We start from the raw sequence: 19,629 nt of genomic DNA on the forward strand, positions 1-19,629 counted from the left end.
GTTTGGAATGTACGTCTCTCCTTTTTCTCCATGCTTTAATAACTACAGGGAGAAAATCCGACTTCTGTCACGTGGCACAGGAAGAAGGTCTTCGAAGGGGTGGCCTGGCCAGGAGCCCGTGCCTTCCTGCCACCCCCTCCCCATCTACACCGAGAGTTTCTCACTGGGACACCCTCCATGCTCCCTCCTGTTTGTCCTAAGACTGAGCGCAGGAACCACCTGTCCCCACAGGCCTCTCTCAAGGCCCTCGCCCCCACCCAGCGCGCTGTTTTCTCACGGCTCTCGCTGCACCTGCCGTCCTGCCTCCTGCTCATCACAGGTGGCTGTTTCTCCGACTGATGTGCGGTTTTCCCCCCCTCGTGCATTCCCAATATTCTCTGTCTCACACGGAGAGTGTTTCAACAACAGGAATGCTTTCGGGGAAGCGCGTTTAGGATCTGCCCGAAGCATACTTACAGTCTTTTTTTTCTTTAAATTAGAATCAGTTTTGATTTGCGGCACTAACGGGAAAAGCGTTTACTTCTCTTTTTCCTTAAAGGCCAACATACAAAATAATAAATACGAGCACTACGGTTCCACTACAGACTAGAGACTCTGAGGTCCCTTCCCAGCTGGAGAGTCTAAGATTGTCCGGCACTCGCCTCTGGAGACAGAAAGGATTAAGGCACACAGAGGTTGATGGTCCCTATCCCGGGGCACAAAACACCTGATCTCATTCTCACATCCCCAGTTATGCACAAATAACCTGTGGCCCTGAGAGTTTAAGAGCTGGAAGAACCTCAAGAATCACGAAGTCCAACATGCTTCCCTTACAGCGGGAAACACTGAAGCCCAGAAAAGTGATCTATCTGCCCAAGGTCACAGAGTGTCAAAATAAAATGCCCATAATACATTCCCAACACAACAACGTGTAGGTCAGTGAGGGCAGCCAAACAGACAGAAGGCCAATCCGCATTCTGCAAGTCCTCAAGACCGAGCCGCGTTTCTTCAGGCACAACTCACCCTTTTCCAGGTGGCCAGGAGCTGTTTATCAGACATCTGCTCAGGATAATCTGCGATTGCGAACACACAGCCCAGGAGGAACCCTTCTTCGGGAACTGCAACAGAATCACACAAGGAAAATAAAACCCCCTGAGTACGTGTGCGCAAAAACGGAGGCGTTCACTTCGCCGCATTCATTTTGCATTTCTGAAGCCGGTCGCTCTCGACCCGGACGCTCGCAGCCTGAGCGGTAGGTTCAAAACACAGGTCCGCAGGCTCGATGGTGCGCACGGGCGACTGTGTGGAGCCCCGTGAGGGGCCCCGGTGCTGCCTTCAGGGGCCAGGACGCCCCACCGTGACAAGTGGGGCCCGCGTTGGGCACCGGACCCGTTCCCCTCCGTGAGGACCCTCCCGACGGGAACCCTCAGCCCCTCACCCCACCCTCGCGCCTCCCGACGAGACTTTAGGGGAGAGAGAGACCGCGCCCGTTACTAACTCTCCACTGCCGGGTCGTGTCCAAACAGCTGGTGCGGGTGCTGGTGCGGGGGCGGGGGCGGCGGCGGCTGCGGCTGCGGCGGGGGGCGGGGCCTGGGGCGGCAGGGCCTGGGGCGGCGGGGGCGGCGGGGGGCGCGGCGGGCGCGTGCATGTGCTGCTGCAGGTGCAGGCGCTGCAGCTGGGCCAGCTGCTGCTGCTGCTGCAGGTGCTGCTGTAGCTGCTGCTGCAGGTGCTGCGGGGGCTGCGGCTGCAGGTGCTGCGGGGGCTGCGGCTGCAGGGGCGGCTGTGGGCGGGGCGGCGGCGGCGGCGGGAAGGGGTGTGGCTGCGGCGGGGCGTAGGGCTGCTGCGGGATCTGCGGCTGCGGCTGCAGCTGCAGGATCTGCTGGGGCGGAAGGTGCAGGACCGGGTGCGGGGGCGGGGGGCGGCGGCTGCGGCAGGTGTGGCTCCGGGGCCACCTTCACTTGGCCGAACAGCACGGCGCCGGCGTTCGCGTGGCCCTGCTGGCTGTGGTTCACCTGATGCTCTAAGGTTTTCGTGGGCGCTGAAAGGGACTGTAGGATCTAGAAAACAAAAACGAGGCGAAGTCATTAGCGACAGGGAAACGGCCTAACGTCCTCCAAGCGGGAGAACGTGAGCGGACCCTGCCATCTCTTCAGCACCGCGTGACACGGAGGCACCAAACGGCAAGCGTCACCAACTTCGATAAAGCGAACGAATTCACCGGAATTCAGAATTTGGAAGTAAATAACACATTTAAGTAATGCCTTAAAATTGACACACGTGTAAACTCACACGGCTGATGTGTTCGACGGAGCACAGTCACGGGGCTGCAAAAAAAAAAAAGGGGGGGGGGGGCGGGGGGAGGAGAAAAGAGAGGCGCCCTGCTTCCTCGCAGGGGTCTGTGCGCCCCCCGCAATGTGCTGCGGGCACAGCGCCTCACCGGCACCCCCCTGTCCCCCTGCCAAGCTCCAGACTTCTCCTAACCCAGGGATGCTCCAGGGAAAAAGTGGACCCTGCAGCCAGTCGGCCTGGCCCGAGCTCCTCTCCGCACCTGCCATTTTCCAACGACGAAAGGGGCCCCGGAGGAGGCGGACGTGAAGACCACCCCCCAGTGAAAGCACCCCCACCCCCCCTTCTGTGGTCACCGTGCCCTGCGCCCTGGCAGCTCTGTAAACGGGGGCCGGAAGAGACACCAACGGCAGGTCTGTTTAATGGCAAACGGTCCCTCAACTGAGAAATCCTCAGCACAGCTGCTGAGTCAACCTTCCCCAAAAGGACGGGGGGCTCTTCAGAAGGAGCGAAGTGTTTCGAGCCAGAGAAAATCCAACTGGCCAGACCGTTCCCTTCTAGTTCCTCCTTCACGACGACGGGCGTAAGCGGAGAGCCGCCCGCAAGCTGAGGGGAGGGAGGGGACAGGGCCAGGAGTCGGGAGAGGCCAGAGCACCAGACGGCACGTTACTGTATCATCCTGCACAGCACTGAATGTTATGTCCTACAATGAATTTTTTCCCAATTGAAAACACACTTGCCATTTAAACAAAACTCTAAAATCCAGTTGCAACGTAAGCCACGACTAAATCGAAAACCTCAAGTATGTTCTTAAAACGTATCTTCCGCTTAAACGGACTCCAGAACGACTCCAGAACGTAAAGGCGACAGACTCTGGATTTCGTGGCCAAACAGCTGCCTCTAAAACTGATGGAGGCCTGGCGCCCGGGGGGCTCAGTCAGGTGAGCATCCAACTTCGGCTCAGGTCATGATCTCAGGGATCAGCAGATCAACTTCCACGTCGGGCTTTGCTCTCAGCGTAGAGTTTGCTTGGGACTCTGTCTCCCTCTCTCTCTGCCCCTCCCCGGCTCGTGCTCGCTCTCTCTCAAAAACAGGCAAACATTGAAACAAAAAACAAAAAAACTAAGGCCAAACTCGAGGCTTGCACGATCTGTCTTTGAAATCACTTACAGGTAAGACCTCTCTCTCCATAAGGAGTTCTCTCCACACTTCAGAAACTCCTCAGTAGAGCTCTAACCAGAAAAAATTTTTTTAACAAACTCATAACCGGCAGGGTAACGATTTATTCTCTATGCTTAAAAGTACTAAAAAGTACCGTGTAAAGCGGAGGGAAATGGACCTCAGCGCGTACCACACCCAGACAGCAGGACAGCAACTGGGATGCTCACACGTCCACAAAAGCCGCGAGGGGCGGGTGGCGGACAGCTGCTAGGACTTCTGCGGATCAGTCCTGAGCCTGTCAGCGCAGCGGGCCAGTAACAGTGGCTGCTTCTGGAGAGGACACAGGAGTTAAGGGCAGGAGGGAGTTTACCACTTTATACCCTTTGGTGCCACTGGAATTTTTTAAAGTTTTGTACACATGTATTTTTTTACTCTCAGAAGTCACAACCCACAGGAGCTTGACTGGGAATAAGGAATAAAGGCCTGTCTGCCAGGATGGGCAGGTCAAACCAGTGGTGTGCCTCAGGGTGCCTCCCCCGCCCCTGCACCCCAACCCCAGATCACAGGGCAGCTCCGGAAGGTCTGAAGGACCCTCCGTACAAAGGGTGAAAAGACCAGGAGTGGCTGAAGGTCTGGAGCCCGAGGCTGTTCCCCTTCCATCCGGTGGGGGGGGGGGGGGGGGGGGGGGGGGGGGGGGGGGCGGTGCTCCAGGCCTGAGCAAGAGCAAGGACAAGCTGGGAGAGGGCGGGGTGGGTGCAGGCTGTGAGCACAGGGTGGCTCGGAGCAGACAGGGGTCAGGACGAGAGCCCTGGCCTGGGGTGAGACGGACCCCGGGCTGGAAAGCCGGGCTTTTCAACCCTCTGATGTGCCTCTTGTGGAAAACACGCGCTAGTCTCGAGCAATCAAACAAGCGGGATTCTTGGCTGCTTGGTCGCATAATCTGCCATTCCACAAACAACAGTTCTTAACGAACGTCAAGTCTGGATTCTTCCTTCATGTGACGCTATGGCTTTCTTTATTTAAATTACTTCCTACCAAGCGCCCCAATATATAAAGAATTTCAACACAAACAACATGGCTCTAGCCACTACCAATTCGCAACCTATACAAATTTTGATGATTGGCTGTGTTCTCCTCATCCCCAATCTATTTTTAAACTAAATCTGTCCTCTAGCTGTAACGTTTCAAAACTTCATTTTCTTCACTTCTAGCAGCAAAATGTCCCTGCGAACCAAAACCACATGCAACGCCTCTGGGCAGCCGCTCTCCCTGGGGCCTGGGAGGGGCTTCGCGGGGCCTTGCAGCGCACCAGAGCCTGGGGCCGGCTTCTCCGTCGGCCCTCCTGCGGGGCGCACCCCACTCCCTGATGCAGGCACCCATCTCCACCCCACAGGAGCGGATTCCATCCAAATGTGAATTCAGGGAGCATGGGATCGAAGTGGACATGGGAGAAGCACAGGGCGGCAGCAGGGGCAGGGGCAGCGGCGAGCCGACGGACGGACAGCAGTGGGGACAGCAGGGGGACCCCGGGCCCCAGACCACAGGAGGAGTCCGTGCGCGCTCCAGCCGCACGCCCAGGGGCCGCCGGGCCTCCCTGCGCACGCCCCGGTCACACTACCGCTGCCTCCGGGCTGTCCTCCGGCTGCCTTCTCCACCGGCCTCAAGCCCCTGGCTTTCCGGTTGGTTCTTTCTGACCGTCGGCTCTGCTCCCCTCACGGCCCTCTGGTGCCGGGCCCAGGACCTCGTGGCTTTAGCACTCCCTCCCCATCGGAGCCGTTCTCTGCGTTCCGTCCTCCCCCCACCCGCAGGGACCCCATGTGAGCGTGGGCCCCAACGGACAGACCATTCCTTCCTCTCCCCCCAACCTCCGCTCAGGCCCCCCCCCCCTCAGGTCCTCCTCACTAGCCACCACCCTCCAGAACGGTGTCCCGCCGACTCAAAGTCTTCCCGGCCCGGCAGGTACAGGACCACGATGGGAAGTCCAAGCATGGCGGTGGGGGGGAGCCCACAGAAGGCGCCTCGCCGCAAAAGGGGAGTCTGCCGCTCGGCCACCACGCACTGTCACCATTCAGGCTGCAAAATACTGGCTCACCCACCTTGCGGGAAATGCCACAAATCCCGATTTTGTGGACAATCCCACGATTTTGGCAAAAAACCCCACGATCTTCTTTGCCCCAACATGAACACGCCAGGCAGAAGGTTGCACTGGTTGCTGGCGTGTAACCTGGGCCCCCTCCGTCTCTCATCTTCCCAACCACCGACCCTCCGACATCGCTAACTCGGCTGCCACGCTCTACTGCCTGCACCTGTCCTTCGGTCCGTCCGTCATCTGCTCGGCCACCAACAACCCCCCATGTCCGCCTGTCCTTCGGTCCGTCCGTCATCTGCTCGGCCTCCACCACCCCTCGCGTCCGCCTGTCCTTCGGTCCATCTGTCATCTGCTCGGCCTCCACCACACCCCACGTCCACCTGTCCTTCTGTCCGTCCATCACCTCCTCAGCCACCAACACCCCCCCGCGTCTGCCTGTCCTTCGGTCCGTCCGTCATCTGCTCGGCCTCTACCACCCCCCCCACCCCCGCATCCACCTGTCCTTCCGTCATCTGCTCGGCCACCAACACCCCCCCACATCCGCCTGTCCTTCGATCTGTCCGTCATCTGCTCAGCCTCCACCACACCCCACGTCCACCTGTCCTTCCGTCCGTCCGTCATCTGCTCGGCCACCAACACCCCCCGCGTCCGCCTGTCCTTCGGTCCGTCCGTCATCTGCTCGGCCACCGACACCCCCCGCGTCCACCTGTCCTTCGGTCCGTCCGTCATCTGCTCAGCCTCTACCACCCCACCCCCCGGCCCCGCATCCACCTGTCCTGTCCTTCGTCATCTGCTCAGCCACCACCACCCCCACGTCCTCTTGTCCATCAGTCCGTCCGTCATCTGCTCGGCCACCAACACCCCCCCGCGTCCGCCTGTCCTTCCGTCCGTCCATCATCTGCTTGGCCACCAACACCCCCCACCCCCCCCACATCCGCCTGTCCTTCGGTCCTTCCGTCATCTGCTCAGCCACCACCACCCCCCGCGTCCGCCTGTCCTTCGGTCCGTCTGTCATCTCCTCGGCCACCACCACCCACCCACGTCCTCTCATCCTTCGGTCCGTCCGTCATCTCCTCAGCCTCCACCACCCCCCACATCCACCCATCCTTCCGTCCATCTGTCATCTGCTCAGCCTCCACCACCCCTCACGTCCGCCTGTCCTTCTGTCCGTCCGTCATCTCCTCGGCCTCCACTACCCCCCATGTCCGCCTGTCCTTCCATCTGTCCATCATCTCCTTGGCCTCCACCCCCGCACCCCGTGTCTGCCTGTCCTTCCGTCATCTCCTCGGCCTCCACCCCCACCATGTCTGCCTGTCCTTCCGTCTGTCCATCATCTCCTCAGCCTCCACAGCCCCCCTCTTGGTGAACTGCATCTCACTCACTCTTCCTCAGCTCCTAATGTGTGGTCACCAACCTACCCTGGGTCCTGACCACATCCAACAATACTGTCTTCCCAGGATCCCTGTATCACCTATTCCAGAATCTTCCATTCTCCTGAAACCCAATTATGTCTCTCTTCCCCTCCACCCTACACACTCTGCCTCGTGCCACCTTAATTTTCTTCCTTCAGATGTCTACAGAATGTGTTTTCTTTTCTTCCACCTTATTCTGGTGTCTCAACCATGTACTGTCTAACTCTCTGCTAAGTCAGGAAGGGAGGACAGGAAAAGAAAAACGAGAACATTTTTAACATGCACCTCAAATCAAAAGACTTGAAGCACCACCAGTAGACTCATCAGTGACACTGCGATCTACAAGAAACAGACCCTTCCCAGAGCCCCAGTGGCTTGCTCAGAAGGTGGCCACGTTCCTCAGGGAGAATGGTCCAGGCCCTGGGGGACAGACCCCTGCAGAGGCCTCCAGCTCTCCCCACAGCCTCAGTCTCACAGACTTTCTTCCCTTCCGGCACAGCGAATTCACGCCTGCCTCTGGGGCTTCAGTCGCTGTTCCTTCCTCTGGGAGCCCTCCACCCCCACCCTGTTCTTCCCCAGCCTCTGTCATTCACGCCTCTTTCTTGAGGCCCTCCCTAACCACCTCTTCTAAATGGCCTCCTTTCTCTGTCGGCTATTATAGGACCCCTCACTGAACTGTCTTCAAAACACCCAGACCCCGAACCCACAGGAGCCCTTCTGTTTGTACGTGTCTGTCTTCCACACCTGAAATGAAGGCGGGAAACTGGTCTTTCTCCTTCGCCACCTTGTCTCCACGACCCAGAGAAATGTACACAGTGGCCAATATACCACCGTGACTACTTTCTTTTGGTCCTAAATTGAAGGACATCTGCTGAAACTTTCCAAGTCCGTTCCACATCAACAAACTCCAATTGGGATCCTATCAACTGAGATTACGACTTCCGTAAACGAAGAGTTCATATTACATCATTTATCCACCGTGAAGTTCATTATAAGCAAATACAAACACGCAGTCAACTTCAAGCCACTGCTGATTTTAGGCTAATTAAGAGCAGAAACGTCCTTGAGGGGCAAGCACTCCCGTCACCGGTACCTGCTGGAGTTGAAGAGACGCTCGACAACACACACACACACACACACACACACACACACACACCCCTGTGGAACAATTCTCACACAAATAAATACCGCTTGTAAGTTAACTGTTCTGAAGAAGCGGGAAATACTAACCTGTATGGAAACCATCTGTAAAATCCAGCCCTAAAATCCGTTACTTAAGTTCCCGCTCGTTACAGAGTGACTTACGTGTGCCACATTTGGCGGCCGGCCGATCTGCTGAATATCAGCATTATTCGTAATGTTTCTCAGCGTCCGCACCGCCGGACTCCAAGAAGCGATCATTTCTGATCTTTCAGAACTCTGCAGGTTCTGTCCCGAAGCCATTACGCTGCCCCGGACGTCGGGGGGTAAGACGCTGCCCGGAACGGGTGGCACGCTGGCACATAAGTTAATCAGGCCCGGCTCCTTTCCCGGGGGCAGTCTGCGTTTGGCCGCGGCTATCTGTGGCACTTCCGCTGGGGTCCAGTTTAAGTTTCGCTCCTGTTTCTCAGGCGATGAATCCGAAGAGTCGTCAAACATCAACTCCCCTTTGGGTTTTTCGGTGTTTGACTTGGGTGAGAACTGCTGGGCACCTGAAGGGGATCCTTCTCGAGAACTGGCAGGGCTCGATTTCTCGTCGGTACTACCCTCATTGGGGGAATCCTGCTCCTCATTTTCTACCTCCTCCTCCTCCTCCTCTTCTTCCTCTTCTTCCTCTTCATAAATAATGAGCCGAGGATGGTAAAATGCTTCATCCTTTTTGGTTTTTTCAGATATGCAATCCAGGACCCAGTCGGGGGTAACAATTTTAATACTGGCTCTCTTTAAAGCACATTCGTATTTCTCCTGCAAGTAAAGAACAAACACATAAACACAGCTGTAAGTTTTACCAAATCTCCTAGAGCCGTGTACTGAAAACGTCAGGACAGGGATGCAGCTGAAACGGTCGGCACCTGTGACTGCCGTTTTAGACACGGAAAAGCTTAAGCTCCTTCCAGACGCACGACTAGAGCCAAAATGAACCATCGGTCTATGAACTCGGGACGGCCTCACCTGCAACAGTGGTCTTACAAGATTTTATTTTATTTAAAAAAATTTTTTTTCAAGATCACTTATTTTTGAGAGACAGAGAAAGACAGAGCGTAAGTGGGGGAGGGGCAGAGAGAGACGGAGACACAGAATCCGAAGCAGCTCCGGGCTCTGAACTGTCAGCGCAGAGCCCAATGTGGGTCTTGAACTCACAAACCGCGAGATCACGACCTGAGCCGAAGTCGGATGCTTAACCAACTGAGCCACCCAGGCGCCCCTTACAAGATTTTGTTTAAAGTTAACCTCTACAGGTGGTATTTTGGAAAAAAGCACAGCTAGCAATCCCACGGAAAATTCTCTTACGAACGAAATAAATAATCGCCACCTCGCTCAGTTTTTACTTACTGACAATCTGTACAAAGCCGTAATGGGGGCAGAGCTCCTTCAGGACATCGGGCACGGTCAGGGAGGGTGGCCGACTTTCCGTGGGGAGGCTTCCTCAACGAGGCGCCTAGCGTTAATCGAGCTCGCTCCACGGGAGACACAGAGGGTGCAGCACGTCTCTGACCTAATGAGATTTACGACTTCGCTCTGGAGAGAACGTGACCACCAACAGGAATACAGCGTGCAGCCGCCGCCGAGTGAGGCGGGCACATGTACAGGAGGGTCCCACCAGTGTGAGCCGCACGACTCAGGGAAGGCCTCTGCTGCAAGGTGAGGCCGGGCAGGGGCGTGACAGCAGGCACGGGCACTGAGCAAAAAACGTAGGGCGCATGGAAAAGGTGTGCTCACAGGCAGGGGCCCCCTTGCAAGTCAGGGTGTAGAATGGAACAGATAGCAAAGGATAAAAGACATCAACGAAAGAGTCACATGATACAGGAGCTTTAAAATAAACAAGTCTGAGGGGCGCCTTGGTGGCTCAGTCAGTTAAGCGTCCGACTCCTGATCTCATTCACGGTTCCTGAGTTCGAGCCCCTCATTGGGCTCGGTGCCGACAGTGTGGAGTTGGCTTGGGATGTTCTCTCTCTCTCTCTCTCTCCCTCCTTCCCCACTCCCGCTCTCAAAATAAGTAAATAAACTAAAAAGAATAAATAAGCGAGTTTGTAACTATGGTTCGCTTAACTAACAGAATCTCCCCCCCCAGCCCCCCGCTTCTAAAGCCTAGGGTAACAGCAGGTCTCTGGCAAACATGCTGGAGCCCCCACATTAAAATGCGTTTCCCGGCAAGGAGACCGAAGGTGGCACTCGCTGCTCACGGTCAGGGCAAGGGTGACCACGCAGACGACCGCCCTCAGGCCGGCGCTGGCCACAACGGCAGAGGAAGCCGGGACCCACCTCCCGGGAAAGAGTGAGACCCCCCACGAGCCTCAGGGAGTTCACGCTGTTGCTCCTGAGGACGCTCTACTTCGAACCTTCTGAAAACGCAGTCACGGGAGGACACGCGTGAATGACACGTGAGGCCAGAAGAGAAGCGGATGTAATCACCGCCAGACTGCGAGACCCTTCCACCGTCCCCATCTGAGGGCACGGCTCTGACCATCTTTGTTATAAATACAGATGTACGTGTGTTTAAAAGGTAGAGGGGGCACCACGGTGTCCCGGGGCACAAACACTCTAGGATGCTTTTCGCTTCATACGTCGCGAACGACCTCCCACGTCAACGTGTGCTTCTAGGCCGGCCCTTCTGCTCCTAACTTTCTGGGGTACACTTTCCGACAAACTCCAAAAGCGGAGACGCCCATGTAATAAATCCCCTGCACCCGTCACCCAGCTCCGGTAACTGGCAACCGTCTGCCATCCCGCTTCACCTGTCTCCTCTGTGACGCTGCATCTCTGACGACCCCCGCCACCGTGACCCCCACTCAGCTGTGGGGCCCCTCACACCCAGGCTTAACTCGTTTTAACCCCAGCACGCCATTCTGTTGCACAGTGATTTCAGGCAATCCCCTGTCCCCCGGATCACCGCTTAGTTATTTCTCGCATCGTTCATTCTCGTAGCCTCTGACGTCTGGGGTTTTGTTACCGTGAAAAACTGAAGCTAATTCTCGACACACATATCCTGAATCGTGGGGTCTGAGATGAACTCCTGGGTTCTGGTATCAGAGTATGGAAAGCACTTTTAGGCTCCTGACCTCTAACTACACCCCTTCCTAAAAGGCTGTGCCACCAACTACGAACGGCTCTATCAACTGACCCACACGCCTGATAATACCCTGTTTTATTCCTGGCCGTGTGCTTGAACTCCTTGAAGCCACGCTGTGTGTAAAGCATGATTTAAGTCATGCGTTTTATTAAGATGGAAACGTTTTGAAACCTATGTGTCGAGAAGCACGCGGGAATACGGAACGCTGAACTCAGTCACACCACAGCGTGCACTAACCACGGAAACTAAGCTGAGCCCGGGTGCTGTGCAGAAGTGCCCGATCACTACGGTGCACGCCTGAGACGAACACACCACCGTCTGCTCACTAAACCACGGAACTGAAATAAAAACTTCAAAGAATTAAAAAACCCTCTTCTTTATCCCCCAAATCATCCCAAAATACTTAACCATGAAATGCGAAACCAACCCTCCCACGTCGATACTGATGAGAACCCTCTGTAGCAGACTAGAGACTTGCGACTTCCTGACCGCCTGTCCCAGACGAGCCCCAGAGCTGTCCCAGGAAAACAAGTCTGGACACACACCCAAGTATTTAGAAGCTACACAAATACGACCAGGTAACAAATCTGAGATTTCTACGTTATTTTCCAAGGTAGGAAGACGGTTTGCTGAAAATAATAAAGCGTGACATTTTTTTTTTAATCGTTAACAAAGAGCAGAAGTAACACTGGTGCCACGCGGTGCAGTCGCTGAGCATTTCGGACACCGCGGAGAAACTCCACGCTTCGCGCTGGGAGCCGCCGTGGTCGGCCGGAGTCGTCGTCTGCACACCGGGCCGGCACTCATTTCAGGAGGGACCTGACTGTGTCCCAGGCAATTTACGCACAACACTGTCACTCACGTGTCCTCTCCCTTCTCCCCAACAGGGAGTTCTTGTCACTGAAAGACACTCAGTTACTGCTTGAACAAAGGTGACCTAAGAACAAAGCAATGTCAGATGCCTTTGCCTGAGCTGACGTCCCAGCTAAGTCATTCCAATTCTCGAACCCTCACACGTACAAGTTACTAAATGCACGGACTCAGGGGTGCCTGGGTGGCTCACTCGGTTGAGCGTCCGACTTCGGCTCAGGTCATGATCTCACGGTTCCTGAGTTCGAGCCCCGCGTCAGGGTCTGTGCTGACCACTCAGAGCCTGGAGCCTGTTTCGGATTCTGTCTCCCTCTCTCTCTGTCTCTCCCCCACTCACACTCTCTCTCTCTCTTTCTCAAAAATAAACGAACGTTAAAAAAAAAAAAATCTAAATGCACAGACTCGGGAGCCAACAGTGCGGCCCACGGGGTCCGGGTCGTGGCCAGTGGCGGGGGACCGGCGGGTCCTCCGGCCACAGCAGGCACGGTCGCCCGCGAGGTCTGCAGCTGCCAGAGACCAGCCCTTCCAGGCAACAAGCACACTCCCGTTGTTCCGCCGATTCTGTTCTTAAATCCCTTTCTTCTCCACTTGACTGAACATCTTAAAAATCCAGGAATATGAAAGGTGGTTTCGCTCTGCCGTTTAAACATGTTCTTTGTTCATAAAAATGCAAAAAAAAAAAAAAAAAAAAAAAAGGATTTGAAGAGATGCCGTTTATTTTTGAGTCTGACATTCACGCATTGCCTCTTCAATGACAATGACTCTTCAGAAGTATTTGCTCATCTTTACAAAAGCTATACTTTGTTTCCCTTCAAGCTAGCCACCTACAATCAAATGATTTGCTCTTAGCCATAAATTATAAAACATTAATATGAAAAGAACCGTTATACTGTTTCACCAAAACATACTGTATTTCTTAGAGTGTTATACAAAACGTGACTTTTTACTTCGAGAGACTTGAGTCACATCTCCCATTTTCACAGAAACGCTTCTTCTCGGACCACGTGGCTAAGTTACAACCACACCCACTGGCTCCACATGGCTCTTGTCAGGAAACCAGCGTGGCCACGGCACACGTTTCCAGATCGCCTCTGCTCAATGTCAAAGCCTCTGTGAAAGAGGAACCTCACACGCCACCCCTGCCCCCCCACCCCCCACCCCCAGCCAGGGTACCCGTGGGAAGAACGGGATGGCAGCACAGATTCAGAAGCACTTAAGAAAAAGCAGGATACCGGCACGTGGAAAGTTAACTTGCCATAAACACACTCCTCTTGACTCTCAGAGTCCTAAACCATCGTTCCTGGGAGGAGCAAAGTCTGGTTTCCAGAACTCGATGGTCCTCAAACTCTCGTGCGCATCAGCACCACCGGGAGGGCCTCACCCAGGTTACCGGGCTCTGCACCTGCCCTCACCGGGTCCTGGTTCACGAGGTGCGGGGCAGGCCGCAGTCCGCGCTTCTCACAGATCCACAGGGGAGGCGGGTGCTGCTGACCGGGGGGCCCCACTTGGGAAACCAAAACTCTGTGGCCCCACCAGTGCTTACAGACAAGAACCCCATGATTATCGAGATAAATGTAGTCGTATCTATTCCAGATCATTAAAAAGGAAATGGCATTGGAAACTTCGCCAAACACGTTTACAAAACTTTACTCAGCACAACGCCTTTTTAAAAATTGTGAAGACTAAAAATACAAAGTCTTTTATTTGTGAAAGACTAAAACTTTCACAAATAAAAATGAAGTAAACTTTTACTGAATGTGAAAGGAAACTCTAGAGACTCAAAAAACTTTCCCATTTTCTCCACAAAATGAACCCAAATTTCTTCGCATTTAGAGGTCACATCTGGCTCAGAGGAGAAACGATAATCATCTCGCATCGTCTGCGGAATGAAGCCAGGTCTAAGTCAGGTAAATGAACTGAATCGGCTTTTGTACATGGAATCCGGCAATTAATCCAAGAGAAGCTCACAACCATCACTCGGCACCGGAAGTACTGAAGGGATGCGCGAAGAGGAAAACGTACGTGAAATGCTTACCCCCTTTGGTTCGGGGACCACCAGATGCGTGCATTTCTTGTTGAGGTGCAGCTGGCAGTTCCCCCCATAGAAAGTGAGCAAAGCCCACAGGGCGCTCCTGTCTTCAGACGACACCTGGGAAAGGAAGGGACACCGGGCTTCCGTCACACATTTCAGTCCGTGCAAGCGTGCTCATCGTCAAAGTACAAGGTGGCATCTTAGCAGTTCTGCTGCACCTACTGGCCTCCCTCGTCAAAGGAACTCAAGTGGGGGGACTCATGGGGGAACACGTGAGCGCTCGGGTACCTGCTTGTCATGACAAACTTTCAATGCCTATCGTGACTGCTTCGTACACGTGATTTTTTTCACCTTGTCGCCAAATGAATGGAAAACACATATCCACGCTCCAAAAAAACGAATGGAGGATTCTTGCAACTCAAGTGACGGGGAAGCAAGCAGAAGGAGGGAGTGCGTCACCGCGTCTGACAACCAGAGGCTCGAAAATGTCTGCGGGCAACAGCAGCACCCAAGTCACTAAGGAGCCCCTTCACCATTGAGGGCTAAATACTGATTAAGAAATGGAGGAATTCAAGAGACGACAAGAGTTACTTGGAGCTCAGCGAAAATCCTAAGTATTATCTAACACACCAAAGGAAATAAGGCAAGCGTGAAAGGGATCATTCTTATGCTTGCGTAACTGATGAAGTCAACTCCAGGCAGAGTGGCTCGTGTTGGAAAAGAGGCTTTCACTGGAACAACAAAAACAGCTCCCCATTTACTGCCTGCCTCCTATGTGCCAGGAACTGTGCCAAATGCTTCGCACGCATTCCTAACCCCTGTGACCGCCATGCAAAGTGGCAATCATGAACCCCCCCCCCCCAAATCAGGAAACAAACCTGCCAAAATTATACCTGATCATCAGAACAGCTGGCTTTTAAAACACTTTTAAAACACAGGTGTGTCTAACCCCAGGCCTGCCTACATCTTCCTGCTGTTCTGTAACTTCTCTAAGGGCAATTACTCCCCAAAATAATTTCTAAAAAAGAAAATTTTAGAGTCTGAAAGACAAAAGAAGGAAGAAAAATAAACGTGTGTAAATTAATTCTGACGTAGTCATTTAACCGGGTCAATTTTTTTCCTTAATAATTTATTATAAATTGAGAGTTATGGTTAAGAATTCCGTTAGTCCTCAAGTTAGTTCTGTGTTACAAACAGCATGTTTTTAAAAACCGCCATTATTCAGCTTGCCAGAACTCCACTGTCTTACATCTACTTCCGTCCATTTTACAAATGTTTCCAGAACTTATTCTGCACTGCACACTCACTACTCTGTGGATACTAACAAGAACACGCTAGTCTCCTAAAATCACCTTGGAAAATCACTACTTTGTATCTCTTTAACGTAGTTAGCCACTGTCACATTTCCGAAGACTGGACCAGAAAACCGTTATTTTTTTACTAGAGGCTTTCGCAAAAACGTGGCTCTCCTGCAGCATTTGGAGAGGTGAGACTGACTCACGTGATAATACAGACTGCTCCAAGACAGCACTACATCCCTATTAGAACCGAAGTTAAAAGACCAGCCCCTCTCTGTGCCTTCCTCGGGAAGATGTGCCTACAGGGAAGCACGTGCAGCCCGGGCTGTGCTGACCGCGGCGAGCCAGGCCCCGGGCCGGCGCCACAGGCCCGGGTCTCAACAGGGACAAGCCTATTGCTGGGGAACGAACATCAGGTGGGAGGGAGGGAGGCCTGGAGCTGACACAGGGTCTCCAAAAACGAGCTCCGGGCCACCCGGAGACCTTCCACGAACCAGATCCTGCATCAGTGCACGTCTGGGCCAAGCGACTTCAAACAGCCACACCAGCTCACATGTGTAATGAACCTCTTTGCACACCAACTAAGAATGCTCTTTCCACACCAAAATGTTAACAATAGTGCCCTAGCGGGGATGGAATTATGGGGACATTTTTGTTGTCATTTTTCTACTTTTCTGTATTTTCCAGATTTTCAAAAGTATTAATTTTGTAACTGGGGAAAAGGTTTTTTTTTTTTTGTTTTTTTTTTGTTTAAAGCAACCTTTGTAAACTACAGATCTTGTCATCTCGGCCAACGAAGCTCGGACATGATCTCAATACCCTAAGACCAAAAACCCAAATGCTTGAGTGGTGAGTCAGGTGCGGCCCCCACACGCGCGTCCCATAGCACCGCCGCGTCTCAGGGACACTCCTCCGACACGCGAGGCTCTGGCTCCGTGTCCTGCCCAGCCTCAACGCCCACTCAGCTACCACTGGCCCTGGACCCCACGGCAGGCTGCACACACACCCACGTGCTGGCCACGCTCCGAAACCACATGCTCGCCCTCCCCACTATCCTGTCCTCTAAGGACATGGAGCAGAGGACGGTCACCTCGTCCACAGCCCCCCCCCCCCCCCCGAATAAATGCCTCCTTCACCCCAGTCGGGAGCACCTTCCCTTCTCGGTACAAGTAGGACACTCCTCGGTTCCAGCCCCCAAATCTGTCCTTGTCCCCTCCCGAAAAGAACTACAATCTGAAGGCACGGTTGAAGATGGAGGTCTCGCTGGGACTCGCCCCCTCAACCTCGCTGCCCTCTCTCACAGGACCTAGTACAGCGCAAGGCACATGGGCAGGCAGTCAAGAAACACCTGTTGATTGAGATACAGAACGAAAGGGCTTTTATCTTCAGCCTTCAAGGCTGAAACCACAACCCTGGCCAGGCTCTCCGTCGCACTCTTGGCCTGTCCCCCGAAACCTACCCAGCACATCACAACGGAGGCCCAGCCTGCGTCAATACCGGCTCAGGAGAAGGCAGATGGTGTGTGTGCTTCTCAACGTCTGCGGGCACAAGCTGCCTTCCCTACCTCTCCCTGGGAGAGTTCTGGAAGACTCCAACAAAGAGCTCCAGCCTGTATCAACACCCTGACGGGGAAAAGACAGAAGGTCACCGAGAGCCACCGAGCAAACGGTCCTTTCGCAAAGGCGGGGTCCTGCCCGGTGGGCGCGTGTGCGGGCAGGTGTGCCAAAGTTCAGCAAACGGTGTGGACGCCCGAAGAGTCTCTGCGTGGTGCGGATCCACCGTCGAGACGGCTCCCTCCGGCTACAGTTTCCACACCTCGCACCCACTTTTACACGCTTGTGTGTGCTACGACACGCGGCTGGTTCACAAGCGCGTCCTCCCTTGTGGACGGTGCGTTCGCTGAGGGGAGACATCCTATCTTAGTTTATTTTACACCCCCCATCGGCATTGCTCCCGTCACAAAAGTACTCATCTGGTATTTGTTAAACCAAAGTCCCTTAGCTACACGCTGTGCACGTGGTCTGTTAACGCATCTTAAGCTGAATTAACATTTTTTCGCAACCAGAAAACATCAGTGTCCGCGGTGCGCTCTTCTTAACTGGGGTGTCAGCAGGTGAGCTGCTATCATCGTTATTTGATCAAGCTTCCTGCACTCAAAAGCAGAGCTTTTTACGATGGGATCCCATCACACACCGGGGACTCCAATCCATCATCCTAAGTGATGGACGGCGTAGTAAGTGATCCATAAAGATCAAACTAACTCCAGATCCTGAGTTTTACTACCTAATGAGTTTGCTAAAAGGATAGAAAAAGACTGTCAAAGGTCCTTCTAAATTCAGCTGCCTGCCCACCACAGACCCAGCCGCCCCCCGGCAATGTATTTCACACCTAGGTAAAACTCCACGGGCTGGACCGCTTCCCAGACCACATGACCAAGGGACCCTTGTTCACCTCTGCCCGTGCTCCCTACCACCTAGTTGTGGCTTCTTCCGTGGGCTCTCCACTCTCCCCCTCCCTGCCCCTCCGCTGTCTTCTCAGCCCAGAGCCTGAGATCCGCATGGACCACTAGGCCTGCACGATGGCCACCAGACCAATCAGCAGTCCTGTGTCCCTGCCCAGCATTCTTATTCTCCACCTCTCCTGAGTCACAGGCAGGACTGAGGGGACACCCGGAGCCATACACAACCATCTGCTACAAATCAGCGCTCCCCTCCTTTACTTGGGGTGCTGCTGCTTCCCAGCAATAAAAACGGAGTCTGATTTCATGCCTGGTTTCTAAAAACAATTCCCTCTCCTCCAATAGCATCTCTATGCTCAGATTTCTTCTCTGCAGAGCCCCTTTACTGCATGCTACCCAAGGCTCTGCCCCTGGCTACCTACCTTCTACGTTCCTCTGGAAGAAGCAAATTCTCTGCCCGTCACACATCCCCACATCTGGATAGCTAATCGACACCCCAAACTCAACGTGCTTCAAACCAGCTTCCCCAGTTTCCCTGAGGAACCAGGCTCCCGTTTCCCCTCTCCAGCAGTGATGCTGGCACTTCCCCCAGGCTCCTGGCCTGCTCGGACCCACAATTCACTGCGGAGGCAGCTCCAGGACCTGCCACACGGGCGCCCCGGGGCGCTGCCTTCTCCTCCTTCGTCCCAAGTGTGGCCACATCACCAGGCCTTGCCGATTCCCGTCCGGGCCTTGTATCCACAGCGCCGTCCGAATCCAAACCTCTGCCTCAACTCCAAGATCACGCCCTCCCTCTGGCCCAAATTCCCATCCCCACCCTGGCCCCGTGTCCTGCTACAGCCCCCAGACCAGCTGTACCTGCCAAACCGCAAGGATTTTCCTCTGCTTGTCTGTGTTTTTCAAATGTCCTCATGTAAATATTTGTAATCCTAAATTAAATACTTAAGAAAGAAGGAAGGAGCATCCTACTGGCCACTCCCGGAAGCTCAAACTCCAACATGTGGGTCCGTTCCCGTGCTCTCCGCCCCCACCCTCCCAAACGCTCTCTTTCCTCTGCACCCCGAGCGCACACCTTCCGTCAGCAGCCCGCCTTGGCGCCCTCGTCCGTCCCTCCATGTTGCTCTGCCAGGAACGCACTCCCCTATCCCACTTTTGCTCTAATTCTGCCCATTCCTTGGGGCCCCTCAGGTCTGACATCTCCCCTCCCCCAGGCTTCCTGACTAGGTCGTCCACACGGGTGACTGCTCTTGTGATCTCACGCACCGACACCAGGCCACCTGATCTAGTCCATCATACAGCAGGTGTTGTGTGTGCCTTAACCTTAGTGTTGTAGGTCTGATAATCTGTTACCTTCGTGAAATGTAACCACTTTTCAACCTTTGGGAAATGTAACCACTGGTGTTTTCTAAGACTAAAAGTCTTCTCTGATGCTAAACCCGTAGTTAATAAGGATCCCTATTAAATGAAGGTAGCAAAGACAAAAAGAGAGAATTTCGTAACTTTAAAGGACTTCAGGAATTAACTAGATGCAAACACAAAAAAGTGACCCTAACTGAGCTTGCCTACTGTGCGGACAGGGAAGGGGTCAAACTGTGGCGGGGAGACCGCCAGAACGAAGGGGGAGCCTGGCCAGCCTGGCTGGGTGACTCCCGACCACAGAGGCGCATGGCTGTGAGCGACGCCCTCCCGGGTCACCCAGGCCTTCGAAGGCCCCTCCTTGAGGCTTCCACAGGGATGGGCGCCACCCTGCTCCTCACCCAAGTCATTGCGATGG

The 19,629-nt window shown here is 54.2% G+C and overlaps 1 protein-coding gene across 1 annotated transcript in view; it reads right to left on the bottom strand.

The window, feature by feature from the left end:
• Window positions 1–19,629, bottom strand: part of PAXIP1 (PAX interacting protein 1) — a 51,213-nt gene that overhangs the window by 19,321 nt on the left and 12,263 nt on the right. The window contains 6 exon segments of the mRNA XM_053898704.1: window positions 1,003–1,097; window positions 1,478–1,624; window positions 1,627–1,889; window positions 1,891–2,036; window positions 8,233–8,871; window positions 14,103–14,216. Coding sequence (XP_053754679.1) covers window positions 1,003–1,097; window positions 1,478–1,624; window positions 1,627–1,889; window positions 1,891–2,036; window positions 8,233–8,871; window positions 14,103–14,216 — 1,404 coding nt within the window.

This window comes from Panthera pardus, unplaced genomic scaffold, assembly GCF_024362965.1.
Source record: "Panthera pardus isolate Hobbes unplaced genomic scaffold, ASM2436296v1 HiC_scaffold_9, whole genome shotgun sequence".
Taxonomy (NCBI): Eukaryota; Metazoa; Chordata; class Mammalia; order Carnivora; family Felidae; genus Panthera; species Panthera pardus.